This window comes from Suillus plorans (genome assembly GCF_016647745.1).
Source record: "Suillus plorans strain S12 chromosome Unknown HD556scaffold_19, whole genome shotgun sequence".
Taxonomy (NCBI): domain Eukaryota; kingdom Fungi; phylum Basidiomycota; class Agaricomycetes; order Boletales; family Suillaceae; genus Suillus; species Suillus plorans.
In genome coordinates, this window is record NW_024537403.1 from 253818 (window position 1) to 268061 (window position 14244).

General features: G+C 48.4%; 2 protein-coding genes across 2 annotated transcripts; both read left to right on the plus strand.

Moving 5' to 3' along the window:
- Window positions 1-2348: 2348 nt before the first annotated feature.
- On the plus strand, window positions 2349-3321 carry HD556DRAFT_1441620 (uncharacterized protein; the record flags this gene model as incomplete). Its single annotated transcript, XM_041306330.1, has 3 exons — window positions 2349-2540; window positions 2599-2788; window positions 2852-3321. 3 exons carry the CDS (start codon window positions 2349-2351, stop codon window positions 3319-3321), a joined length of 852 nt encoding a protein of 283 aa, XP_041161832.1.
- Window positions 3322-13190: 9869 nt separating this feature from the next.
- On the plus strand, window positions 13191-13827 carry HD556DRAFT_1234513 (uncharacterized protein; the record flags this gene model as incomplete). Its single annotated transcript, XM_041297666.1, has 5 exons — window positions 13191-13234; window positions 13286-13424; window positions 13472-13537; window positions 13565-13660; window positions 13717-13827. Coding segments are annotated over 5 exons (456 nt in total), but the record flags the coding sequence as incomplete, so codon positions are not given.
- Window positions 13828-14244: the final 417 nt, after the last annotated feature.

Sequence of the window (14244 nt, forward strand, 5' to 3'; positions counted from 1 at the left end):
AAGCAACTAAGTGCTATGGACGGTGATTACCTTGCTCGCATAGATGATGGTCAGATTTTACCTTTACGATACTTGCAGCCACAATAGTAAGTTCATCCATCATGAATCGATATAGGACGATGATCTCTTGGATCTTTGAGTCATCCTCGACAGAGTTTGTCTGCAGGCGGAAATTTCTCTTGATTCCTTTGCTATTCAATAGGAAGGTTCGAATTGATTATTTGATTGACTCACTCAGTGAGGGCATTCAGCGCCCAAACATTCCCTGAAAGGTCACATTGATCGGACAGCTGGGCTGAGTCAGCTCGAAGGTGCAGCTGATGGAGCAACGACAAGTACCCAGGTGCGACCCCTATGCTTATTAGCCTCAGTTTAAATGAAATGTCCTTCTAGAGAAACTAAGCTTCACGTTCCACTAACTGTTCCATGATCAACATGGGTTCATGATTTGATGCCAAAAACTACATAGATGTACATGCTTAGGGAATATAGAACAAAATTATTCTTCCAAATCAGATGTACATGCCGAATTGCAAAGAGATTCAGAAGCTGTCAGACCCAGTCTATCCGAATTGTCAGAAGAACTTTCAACCCAAGGGCCAACATCGCTAACATCAAACCTACATCCTTGATTCCCCACCGTCACCCCCTGATCCTGAAGTAAGTTGCGTATAGAGCCAATTTGCAAATCAATCCCCTTAAGTTGTGTTTGGGACACCTCCATCTCATCTTCAAGAATGGACTTTATCAGGTCCAGTTCGCGGGAGCGAAGACATTGGTATTGCATTCTTGCAGCAACCACCCGACAAGTCATGCATGAAAGCTTGAGCATGCGCTGATTTAGATATTGCGTGGCTTCAGACGAGGGCCCAGTAGTACAATTCCACTGCAGGAGAAAGATAAGAGTCGGACTCAAGTTAGCGTTCAAAGGGACGCACCGTTGTTTGCAGAGTCTTTAATCTCTTTACAGGTAGATCATAATCTTTGTCGCTACCGCCACCTCAAGACAGGGAGTACTGGAAGGGACACTTATGATGACCTCTACCAACAAGACTCTTTATGGGCACTGCAGCGCTTACCCCTTTGACTCAAGGGGTATGTCCGTTAATTTGAGGGGCATAGTTTTCGATGGCAGTGTGTGAGGATAGTGGAGTAGGGGGGTTACCCCAGGGAGGAGAGCTATCTGGCGCAACAGACATGGGAGGCATGGACACTGACCTGCAGAAATGAGTGGATGTGCCGCACGTGTGGTTAGATGAGCAGACCTTGGGTTTCTGAACGAACTAGTGGTGGAGAAAAACTACTGCATCTTGATGCTGAGGAGTTACCACTCATGCCCGCTGGCTAACAGTGTATGTTTGACTCTGAAATGTGTGAGAACTTTCACTGGTACCACTAGGGATTGATTCTGAATGGTCGGCAATGCCCGACCACGGAACACCTTTGCCGTGTGAGAAGGCCATTTCACAGTAGGTACATACCACTGCGGCAAAGCACCGCATTCACTGGCAGGCACTCACCTCCCTAGGAAATGAGATGTGACGGACATTGTGAATGACTTCCTTCAAGAGTTGAACAAGCTGGTCAGAGTGAAGGTAGAGGCTTTGAGCTCTCAGAGTGCGCAACTCGTCTGACCATCCCAGGAGTCTGAGTCTGAGTTAGGCTGGTAGTAGTACTATCATTATTATTATGATGACCATGCTTTGACTCACAGTTTGAAGGAACTTGGACTCGGAGCGACCAGCTTCAACTTGAACCCCTCCAAAATCGCCAGAATCTGTGACTGCAGCTGCCAGGGGTGAGAGAAGCGTCATTGCGACGAACGGTCACAGTGCTGCCATGGTGACTTGGACTTGAAGGACTCATCCACCAAGTCCCTTTCAAGACCACGACAGCCCATGCCAGTGCGTCTCGGATAATGATTCATACTGTGAGCACGCATGGAGGAGTGCAGAGACTCTAAGTCGAGACTATCGCGACGTCCGAGTCAGTGTGTCCCAGAAAATACCACAGCCAGTGTTGATTGAATTTTGGGCTTTAAGCATGATGCTGCCGGCAGGCGTACAGCGCCGACTCAAGTTTGCAAGAATGTGCTACCATAAGTGCAGTACAAAATAAGTAAGTCAGTCAAGCAGAACTCCGAGTTTATCCCGCAGTTGACACCTATTAGCGGTACTAGTATTAGTAACATGAGTCAGGGCCTTAAACAACTGCAGTGACTGCCTCGGACTCGGAGTTGAAGGTAGATGCACCTTCACTTCCAGAGTGCGATGATGCGCCTGGGCCTTGCAGGATCATATCTTTTCAGTTGGTTCATCGTCATTCTACTCAGCTCAGGCTTCCTATCAATGGTGCTATGTGGTGCTCTAGGTTGCTCTTGGGAGAGGGCCACGGACACCCATGGACTCAGCAGGCATTGTACATCATGCCACTTCTACAAGAGGTCCAGCGTTCTTGCAACTCAAAAGAGGCAAGAGCATGCCAAAGAGGCTGTCTCTGCAAATTTGGCTGCCAATCTGCCCCAGTCAATGTCTTTGCCTGTGAGTGATGGTACTAGTTGTCACTGTTGTCCTTAACTTATGCAAACTGGGACATCAGAGAATTGGCTGTCCAAGGCCAATTGCCCCCTGCGACCTCCTGTTGGCAGAGCAAATGCCGGGGCCTGTTGCTGCCACTTCAGACACCTCCGGCCTCGCAGACTTGCAGCACTCTATTCTTCCAGGACTCACACATGACGACACTGACTCTGCGATGGATGTTGACTGCGGAGACCTCTTGGATGCCTCTGGTTTGTGTTTCTCTGAATGCCATATCAGTTGTAGCTTTTTGACCCCTTCAATATGTGCTTCAGACCAACCGGCGCACCCTATAAGAAAAATACCAAGGCCTTTTGTTGATGTTGAGCCCTCGGTGGAGGACCTCAATAGCTCTGATAGTGTTGACCATCGTGTCTGTAGTGCTTCGACTCAAAACTCGGGCGCCCTGCCAGCTCCAGCAAGGATTCGACGTGTTCTTCTAACACTCCAAGATAGACTTCAGACTACCCTCAACTCCTTCGGTCTCTATAGGCTTTACCCCCGTCGTCCCTCATTTGAGCCTGATAAGTACATTTCATCCTCGTTGCTTGCTAGAATGTGCCCTACCCCTTCTGGAGGAACCGATGCTCCACTGCAGGTCTTCCCTCCCCCTTACCCCTTCGCGAATATGATGGTCTATCGGCTCATGTCCTGGATGAACTCCGGCAGCAGCTGGGTGTCAGAAACTAAGGTTGCCACCCTTGTCAAGGACGTTGTAGGGATTCATTTCTGGCTGGGCTTGTAGAGACTGTTTTTACCTTACCTTATGTTGGCACTTTTGTAGCTTACATAAGCAAGTTATCTTTTCACCAGTTACCAGTAGGAGTCAGAGTACTCAGCAAGTTTTCATGATATTTCCTCTCCTCTGAGCCTTGAGCCTGGTCCAGAAACCCTTTAGGGTCGAATAGCAGCTAGGTTCTGCAAGACCCAACATTGTTCAGACTCACTCTCTGAATTGTTGTACCTTCAACGTCATTATGGCGGAGGGTTTTGACAGCAAGCACCTTCAGGGGTTCTCTGTGAGGCAGAGTTTGCGAAAACTGGATATGGATGAGGGTGGGAAGGGAATCACCTTTCCTGATGACTGGGTGGAGACCGATGTCAGCATCAACATTCCAACCAAGGAAAAAGAGGCTAGCCATACGTCTTATACGATCCCTGAGTTTCATTACCGCCCTCTCATTGAAGTTATATGTGCAGCATTTGCAGATGCTCAAGCAGGGGTGTTTCATCTTTTTCCTTTCAAGCGTCTGTGGAAGGACCCCCTGGATGGCCGTCAGGAGAGGATATATGATGAGCTCTATACCTCAGATGCCTGGTTGGAAGCTCAGGACGACCTCCACAAGTTGCAAAAGGAGCCTGGGTGCTCTTTGGAGCGGGTGATTGCAGGCCTAATGTTCTTCTCTGACGCCACTCACCTTGCAAATTTTGGAACCGCAAAGGCTTGGCCACTTTATGCCTACTTTGGAAATTTGACGAAGTACATACGTTTGTCGCCAACATCAGAATCCTGCCATCTCATAGGATTCCTTTGGTGAGCCCATTTGGATTGCACATTTCTTGACTGTTGGTGACATTTGCTGCACTCATTAGCTTCCTGATAGCATCAAAGACCTTCTGAGCAGCTTGCCTTGCATATCAAAGACAGGCTTGGCCTCCCTTCACACTCACTGTCGCAGGGAATTGTTCCATGCCTGCTGGGAGATTTTACTGGACGACGAATTTATTTATGCATACAGACATGGTTTTGCTTTGAAATGTGCTGATGGAATGATGTGGAGGGTATATCCTCGAATATTCACATATTCTGCGGATTATCCTGCAGTGTCGGCAGAACCAGTTTGTCAAGAAGCTTGGACTGCTTGGCCTTGATCCATTCTGTATGCTAGTCGTCGATATCATGCACGAGTGCAAGTTGGGCACGTGGAAGGCTCTACTTACCCACCTCGTGAGGCTTCTCTACACCATTCCAGGGGGTACTCATTTGGTGGCAACCCTAGATGTCAGGTGGGTGGAGTCCATACAGAGCGTTGCTGCCAACTATTCACATTAACTTCTGTATCTTGTCCTAGATTTCGTCAAGTCCCAACATTTGGTAATGGGGTAATCCGCAAATTTTCCAACAACACCTCTGAGATGAAAAGGTTAGTGGCTCGCGACTTTGAGGACATTTTACAGGTGAGTTTGTTCCACGTAGTTTTACACGGAGCTGAGGCATCCCCCAGTGCACCATTCCAGTTTTTGAAGGGCTGTTCCCCCCGAACCATGACCTGGTGGTGCGGTCTCTGCTATATAGATCTGCGCAATGGCACGCACTCGCAAAGCTTAGGATCCACTCAGATTCTACCCTCCTTTTTTTTGAAGATACATTCAAGAAACTCTCCCAGAAGTTGCGGAGGTTTCGGGAGCACACCTGTGCTGCCTTCACTACTGCAGAGTTGCTGAAGGAGAAAGCAGCTCGTCAAAAAAGGTCTGCTCAGCGCTCTGAAGCTCACAATCCTTCTCCAGAATCGAGCAGGGCCAGAGTGAAGAAATTCAACTTGAATACTTACAAGTTTCATGCCATGGGAGACTATGTGAGAACCATCAGGTTTTTTGGGACCACCGACTCCTTTACTACCCAAATTGTAAGTATCAGTTGAGTTCCATTCCTCCAAAGCTAAAGTACACGTGCAGGGAGAGCTTGTGCACCGAGCTCTCAAGGCATTCTATCCACTGACCAGCAAACTGGACACTCCTGTGCAGTTGGCCAAACATGAGCGCAGGCGCCATGTGCTGCAGAGGGTGGCAGAAGCACAGGGCTCATTGCCCTCTATTGGTCAATCACTGGCTGACTCAGACATGCCTCTCTCTGGAAAGGGTCACCACATTGCGGCCGGTCAAAACCATCCAATTGCTCTATTCAAGTTTCTTCAGATTCATGAAGGTGATCCGGCCCTCAAAGTAAGTCGCATTACATTTATAAAAAGCCTTACTCATAGCGGTTGTCAGAGGTTTATACCGAAATTGAAGGACCACATTCTTTACCGCCTGCACAAGCTGAACGTCAGCTACTGTGACCACGTGTTCACGGGTGAGGAGAGGCACTCAGTCATTATCCCTAATGACACCATATACTCCGTCCAGACCATGCAGGTGCATTACACCGCCTGTGATATGAGGCGAGAGTATGATACAATCAACCCTAGAACACACGCTGACCTCATGGTACTTTCCAGCGAGATGAAGCCCGACCACCCATATTGGTATGCCCGTGCACTGGCTATCTATCATATGGAAACCTGGATCAACGATGGGGGCAAACCTGTGAAGCATCACCTGGACATTCTCTGGGTTAGGTGGCTGGCGCTGGTGAGGAGTCATAAGTCTGGCATGGAGCATGCCCACCTACCGAAAGTTGCCTTTGTTGAGGAGTCTGACACGGATGCATTTGGGTTTCTTGATCCAGCGCAGGTGATTCGAGGAGTGCATCTGATTCCAGCCTTTAATATGGGCCATAGCATTAGTTCACTTCGAGGTGGAGTGTCCCTGGCACACCCTGAAGAAGAGCTGGATGATTGGGAGGCTTACTATGTTGGGATGTGAGTAAAGCTGTTAGTTCTTGCAATGGCGCTCCTTAACCTCTAGACCAGCTTTGTGGACAGAGATATGTTTATGAGGTATACTCACCTCGGTGTAGGGCACCCGGCAATGCTACGCAGGATGGCTAGGGACTCCCTTGGCACTGAGTTTCTAGGCAATGGGGCAGGCGTGGTAGGCGGTAGCGATTGTGAGGATGGCCATGGCGAGGGCCATGAGGGATATAGTAACGATGACGAGGAAACTGAGGATGAGACTGAGGATGAGACAGATGAGGAGCTTAGTGGAGATGAACTGGAGTGTGAAGGTGAGGGACTCGGAAGCGACGATGGCTGTGAGGAGGAAGACAAGTTTGATGACCTACTCTCCTTTTAAATTCTCAAAAACTAACGAGCACTGGACACATAAACTTTTCTAAAGGTCTCTTTGCAAAGTTACAGTACTTCTCTACCATTTTTGTGTAATAGAGCACTTGTGCATAGGGGTCACGGTGCATATTTTGATTTTGACAGAGATCTGAGTCAGTCATGAATCATGATGAGTCCCCTGCCACCCGTGGGAAGTAATTGATAAATTAAATCTGATGCTACACAAAATGGACCAGTTGAATGCTACTGTTAAGCAACCTTTGTATGCATAGTATGCATGATACCAAACCATAGGGCTGCAGCTATCCTAATACTTCTATCAACTGTCACTCTTTCTTACTGCCTAAATTCTCATTTTCAACTTTGGGGTGTTCAGAGGTTTGGTCACCAACTTTCATCCGGTGGGTTCCAACGTTTTTCAAGCATGCTTCACAGATTGGCTAAACACCTATGGTAGGTTTCTGTAGTCACACTGTCAGAAGGCAGATGGTTGCCTTAATGGTGGGCTCATGATGGATACAGCTGCGTGAGCGACTTCAAGTTGGACGATTGTAATAAATTCATCAAAAAGTTGTCTTGCCAGTGCGCTTTCAGCCACGCCATTACTACTGGTAGGCTACTTCCACGCATCCAGACAATCTTCTTACTAGATGCACACTATCTACAGCATCTCAGGGTAGTGACCACCCCCTCCAACTTTTCAATTGCTCGTTACAGACCTTCAACTTGTGTCTGCTGTGGGTGTTAAGAACGTGCTCAAGGGTCGGATCCGAAGGGCTTGGCTTCAGCTCGTGCGCTGCGCCCCTTACCCGAGTACGTGCCCCTAACTTCCGAGGGTTGTTGAACAATGTCCGAAGGTTACCGGACGATGTCCAGAGGGCGTCGGGCGATGTCCGGAGTCCGATGTCCGATGCGCGGGAATTCCGGCGGACGTTCGGAAACAAGAGATAAGACTAATCCGGACGAAGTCCGAACTAGAAAGGAAACAGCGGAGGACTACCAGAGGTAGAGGCGGAGGTGTCAAGTCTATAGGAGTCGATCCTAAGACGAGCGGAGGTCGACGAGAGAGAAACTCAAGTCGGACGGAGGAGAGAATGAGCAGAGTCTAATATGATATTCGAACTGAGGAAACTACAGAGATTGTACAGGGGTTTATATACTACTGAGGACATAACGGAGAATAGTAAGTGCAGTGCGAAGCTATGTAAAGCTATGAAGAAAACATATGGTACGACTATCACTAGTCTATCGGAACTTAGTAAAATGAAGACGGAGATGAATGAGGAACGGAAAATAAAGCGTACTAACTGATAAGGGAAATACCAAAGGGATAAGGCGCGGAAGTTAGACGCGGGTCGGATCCGGACGATACATAGAAGTCGGCCGGATCCGGAAATCCGGAAATGATGAGTGTGATAGGTCCGGGTCCGGAACGCGGGATATGACAGTGGGTGGCGTCAGTTGCAAATCCGACTCATCTTCACTCATAGAGCGGCAGGGCTTCTGAGTCTTTACAGTAGCTTATGACTCATTACTTATAACTGTACCGCCATTGACTATGGTTTTTTTTTTTTTAATTCAGACGTTGTGAAGCCTTTAATGGAGCAGTAGCATCATAATGCAAGTCTCCACTCAGCCATGGCCAAGACTCAGAAAAATTGGATGCCAGGTGTGAGTTACGAGAGAGTCGGAGCTGAATCACTATGATAGAAGGTGTGTCACATTCTAGTCCATATTAAGCAACTCACTGACAGACGCAAGCACCTGAAGCCTAGTTCACACCTTGGATGGGTACCGTTGGCATTTCTGCTGACTTGCTTAAATGGTCATAGCAGGAATGACTACGTTGTAAAGAGTTGATTCGTTGTAGGCGCTACAAATGTATTACCTTAGAACTCAATGTGCGAGTGTAATGCTCGTCCCAAAGAGACTGCCTATAGAATTATCTCTTGATATAAATGCAAGGGATATCTTGTTAAGATCGAAGGTAAGAACAGGAAGAGTTACCCAAAGTGTGTCTCGAGTTCCGAAGATGCGTCCAAAGTACCGAAGTACTTGTCCGATGCGAGCGAAGGTGGTCCGAAGTCAAGAAAAGAAGGTCCGAGGCAGTACGAAGTGTCTGATAGACGTCCAATGAACAGCGAAAGTTCCGAGAGAGAAATACAACGGATGTGCCGAAGTGTGTCGAGATATGTTGAAGTATAAGACTTAATAGATGTACCAAGGTACGACTAGGCAAAGTCTATCGGAAGAGCTAGAGATATCAAGACACGAAATGGCAGCGGTCAGGCCAGACAATCGTTCCGAATGAACAAAAAGATCGATTGCGTGAAGTACGACTATCCGAAGTGACTCTACAAACTATGACTCGTAGCCAGGAAAGTGAAGTGCAGTGCGAGTATCTGGCGAGTCAGATTATATCCTACAGCATGAAAGTCTGGAATCTGCGTAGGCAAAACTAGTAGCGAGATAAGCTATCTGAAATGTAATAAGACTCAAGGCGAGCCGCTACAGAGATATGCATGTAATAGCACATGAGGTGTGTAGCTATACGTATTAATCAAGCTTTTCGATGTATGTGCCCCTAAGACATGATCAATAACAGATAAACCAATGTAAAAATGCACCAGCGAAGTCAAACAGACACGGAAAGGACATAGTATGGAGGGTTGGACGTGTATACAGACCTCGGAAGGGGACGGACAACCTTCGGACTACTCGGACGAGTGCGCGGAACTCTCGGAAGGTAAAAGGAGTGTCGGGGAATATAAGTGTGAGGCGCATACGATTTAGGAAGGATACGCGACCAACGCCAGTCCGAGTGTTACAACGTATAAAGCAGGCATTAGTTGAGTTTATTTCTTTCCATCCCCCTTCACTGCACCTCTGAGTCACTCCTCGTCTTCTCTTGTAGCACATCTAGCGGTACCCTCCCCTCCATGGCTGAAAGCAGTACCTCAGGCTTAGTAGTACCCACCGACATTGGTCACGGTAGCCAGCCAAGCGACCACAAACATAGCAACCATGACCACGAGGCCCTAGAAACACAACGAGCATACGCAGAGTCAGCATCTCTGCAGGCTCGGCAGAGATGGAAAATTGCTGAACTGGAGGGAAAGGTAGAGATTCTGGAGTCAGGACGCACAGTGAAAGAAAGGCATGGCTCATGACCGCACACATTGAGACCACTTTACTCACCGTCCAGCAGGCACACTAACTATTACTTAGCTCAAGGAAGAGCCATCAGGTGCATCGTCACTCTGTTCGACAGTATAGAAGATTTGGTGGCTGAAAACGACAGAAGGTACGAGGACGATGGTGACGAGGATGCTACTCTGGAGTGAGCCTGAGTTCCTTCACCCCTGGCTTTTCACGGTGAGCTCACTCATCAGTTTCTTTATGCAGTCAGAACTGACTACAGGTGAGGTACGGTGCCCTAGTGGGAGCCTTGCCTTGGCTCGTGAAAAAGGCGACAGAAATGGATTATGACGACTATGCCTGCTTGATAAAAACGGTATGCCGCTCTACCATCTGAGTAAACGACTGACTGAACCTTCTTTTAGCTTAGGCAGGAGGCCGACAGTGCTCGGGGAGATGATACGGTGTAGAGACTCATGCCTCTCATGGTGTGATATGGCAGTATTCACTAGGGAGTACACAGCATGAACTTGTAGCGTCACTCTGTGTGCTATCCACAGCTATTCCTATATGAGGCGCAGCTTTCCCGCGCAACACACAACATGTGTGCACGACTTCCCGCACTTTATGATGTATACGCACGCGCACTTTCCTGCGCTTGAGCGCCCTATAGCGCCGGCCATCTGGGAGCATCCATCCACTGTCCACCAAGCTCTCTAGTGTGTATATCTCCATTTCTCTTATTTGCATATTGTTCTACCTCTATTTTTATCATGGACCCTTACTTACATACATATATCTCTACATACCTTACTCGGTAGCGATTCGGTGTAGGGATTCATTTCTGGCTGGGCTTGTAGAGACTGTTTTTACCTTACCTTATGTTGGCACTTTTGTAGCTTACATAAGCAAGTTATCTTTTCACCAGTTACCAGTAGGAGTCAGAGTCTTCAGTAGTTTTCTATCATATTTCCTCTTCTCTGAGCCTTGAGCCTGGTCCAGAAACCCTTTAGGGTCGAATAGCAGCTAGGTTCTGCAAGACCTAGGCATATGCACGGGTATGGGTAACCCGTGCGGGTCACGGGTATGGGTACTACTGGGGTACGGGTGGGGGTCCGCACTTTGAGTACCCGGACCCACACCCCACACCCGCGCTCGGGTTTGACCGGTACATTACATAATCGAGAACTATAGCGGTACTTACTACACTTGTCCTATTGCTAATGCTTACACTACCTACTATAGCGTGCTATACCCCTCCATCTTCTTCAACACAACGCCTGCCTTCAAGCTCGAGCCATGCTGACCCAAGTCGTCGCCCACCGTTTGCAGTATGTGAGTGCGCTGATCCTCGTTCGAGCAAGAGCCATGCTGATCCAAGTCGTCGCCCAATGTTCGCAGGATGTGAGCATGCCGATCTTCATTCGAGCAAGAGCCGTGCTGATCCAAGTCGTAGCACAACGTTTGCAGGATGTGAGTGCGCCGATCCTCGTTCGAGCAAGAGCCATGCTGATCCAAGTTGTCGCCCAATGTTCACAGGATGTGAGCATGCCGATCTTTGTTCGAGCAAGAGCCATGCTGATCCAAGTCGTCACCCAACGTTCGCAGGATGTGAGTGCGCCGATCCTCGTTCGAGCAAGAGCTATGCTGATCCAAGTCGTAGCCCAACGTTCGCAGTATGTGAGTGCGCCGATCCTCGTTCAAGCAAGAGCCATTCTGATCCAAGTCGTAGCCCAATGTTCATAGAACGTGAGTGTGTCGTCCTCGTTCGAGCTCGAGCCATACTGATTGAAGTCATTGTCTATTGTTCATAGCGTGTCGATCCTCCATCGAGCTCAAGCCATACTGATCGAAGTCGTTGCCCACCGTTCGCAATGTCTTAGTAAGTTCTATTTTACAATCATTTTTTTCATATTTCTAACTTGATATTTATATGTACTACCCACGGGTAAACCCTGCACGGGTGCGGGTGAGGGTACGAGCTGGCCATACCCCCCAAAAACCCGCACCCTTCGTGCGGGTCCGGGTATACCTCGGGGTGCGGGTGCGGGTCAGGTCCCCGACACCCCAGGGTATACCCGTGCGGATCCCTAGCAAGACCCAACATTGTTCAGACTCACTCTCTGAATTGTTGTACCTTCATCGGCTCCGCATGACAGCACTTAGGCGCCATATAAGCGCCAGCATTACATACTATTATGGACTTTCCACTTTACTTTACCTCCCACCACCCACCTACTACCTAGTAGAATATAGTTGCAATCTATTCCTCGGCACCTCGCACTTACATCTCTTGTTTTTCATCTATCATCACTTAAGCAAACTCACTCTTACTCTCTATTGTGTCTGCTCACGCGCACGCGTGCGCTTCCTGCGCCTCACGCGCACCTTCACTTTCCCGCGCCTTGTATGCACCTGCGTGCTCTCTCGCGCTTCGCATTGGCCGACCAGTAATGCCTTCAGTGCCTACTACCAGATCCTTGCTGCACTCGCTTCCCCTTTAGGGTCGAACATCTCAAGTATAGCAGACTAGGCAACGTGCGACCTTACAACATTTATAGATACAGTTAGGAGCATCGTTTGTTCCTCTCAGTATTGTTGTTTCTACAATGGCAAAACTCAAAACGCTAGTTTCACACTGGGTCAACTTGGAACTGAGGCCAAATCCCTCAGTTGAGCCTGACGACAAACACTGTCGTGGATTTGTCAATGACGCGTTGTAGGACACGAGCTGGCGCTGGGCTCGTATCGAGCTATTTCACAGTACAATCCGACGCTAACCCGCCAAACCGACGTTTAGGCCGCATCGGACCCGATGTTTTCCCGCGCACTTGTCCTATCCGTGTCCCGTCCTGTCTTGCTAGCCCCACTAGGTGTGTAGTTCATTATTTCGCACATTACTCACGTCGTAGCCAGCGCTATTACATGTTTTCCCATAGTCCGCAGCGCCTCATGTTTATTTACATGTACTTCGGATCCAAAATACTCCGCCGCTACTTTCGCCTATGGGTTCCGCATTTCTACGTACTTACATATATATTGGACTGACCTCGAGCATTATTCATTATCCAAGTAGAGGGGAGCAGTTCCCCGACGCTTAGTGGTCAAACCCGATATTTCGTAGTTCTTAGTTGATATTGCGAATATCATCGCTCTTTCATTATCCATATCAGTCATTGTTATTATCGCGCACACCGCTCGCTCTTCCGACGCTCGCTATAGCGTTACTATTAGTTTCCAACATCCCGAACCCGAACCCGATATCCCGAAACCCCGAAAACATCGGACCCGACGCTTTTGCGTCGGACATCGTAATTATACCTTTGGACATTGTTTCCCGCGCTCGGACTATTGACCCCACATCACTCACTTACCCCCAAGACTATTCCCAGACCGCAGACCCCTGGGTCGAACGCACTTGTCAGGCAAGTATAGCAGAATAGGCAGTGCAAAGACCACAACACAAATATATCAGTTAGGAGCAATCTTTGTTTTGTTTCCTCTCAGTATTGTTGTTTCTACAGCGTGCGGAAGGCTACTATGCCCTACCGAACTTGACTGGAGCAACCCCATGTAAGTTAAGTGGCTGGCACACGACACTGCACAACTCTGACTCTTTACCAGGGTAAAGGTGGGGATTCGAGATCGTTCAGAGGGTTATACTGTGACCGACCTTTCCTTTCCAGCCTTTGTGTATGAAAAGTATATTGCCAACCCCGACAATCTGGAGGAAGGTATTTTCAAGGGCAAAATTCTGGTACAGGTTCGTTGCACCCAAACTCCCCGGTCACTGCCTTACCATGCTAGCAGGCATACAAGGCTGTGTTCACGTCTCCCTCAGCAAAGGATGTAGAGGGCGATGGTGATGGTGCGGATGTCATCGAGAACAACTGACACACTAAGAGAGTGTTCTCAGCAATCAAAGTCAAGAAGCACGTCGCCCAGATTATCCAGATGGACAAGGTTACTCCTCGCTCAATTGCCTACATCACTTGCCAAGTAAGTCATCTTGCTAAAGCTCCTCACAATTAACCAGTTAATGTCTGCACCGGCAGGTGCGATTCGCGCTTTCTTCCATCACCTCATGGCAGTCGGTGGATGGTGACTTTGACTACGTCCAATTCTGGAAGGCAGTGGTGGACTTCTTTGAAAGGGCTCCAGGTTGAGAATCACAGCACAGGGTCAAGCAACTCCTGGAGTGGTGGACAAGGTACAGTACCCTATGTCCTGAATGAACCACAACTGACAGGCTGGCCCGGGCTTTTAGAAAAGTTTTTGGAAGAAATCATCGCGAAGAACTTAGCAGTGTGGCAAAGGCCAACCTGTCTGTGAACATGCTTGCTAGGCAGCGGGCACAGCTAGATGATGCTGCTTTTGATTCTGACTAGGAATCTACTATTGGAGCATGGATCGAAGTTCGGACATGGGACGTCCGAAACGTCACAGTGAGACATTGCGAGCGCAGTCGACTGACGTCATTGACGTCGGTCATCAACCCAATTATACCAACTGTCAAACTCCTACGCTACGAAAAATTTCCTATCACTATGCTAACTACGTTAAAACCACGTACCGTTCGTTTG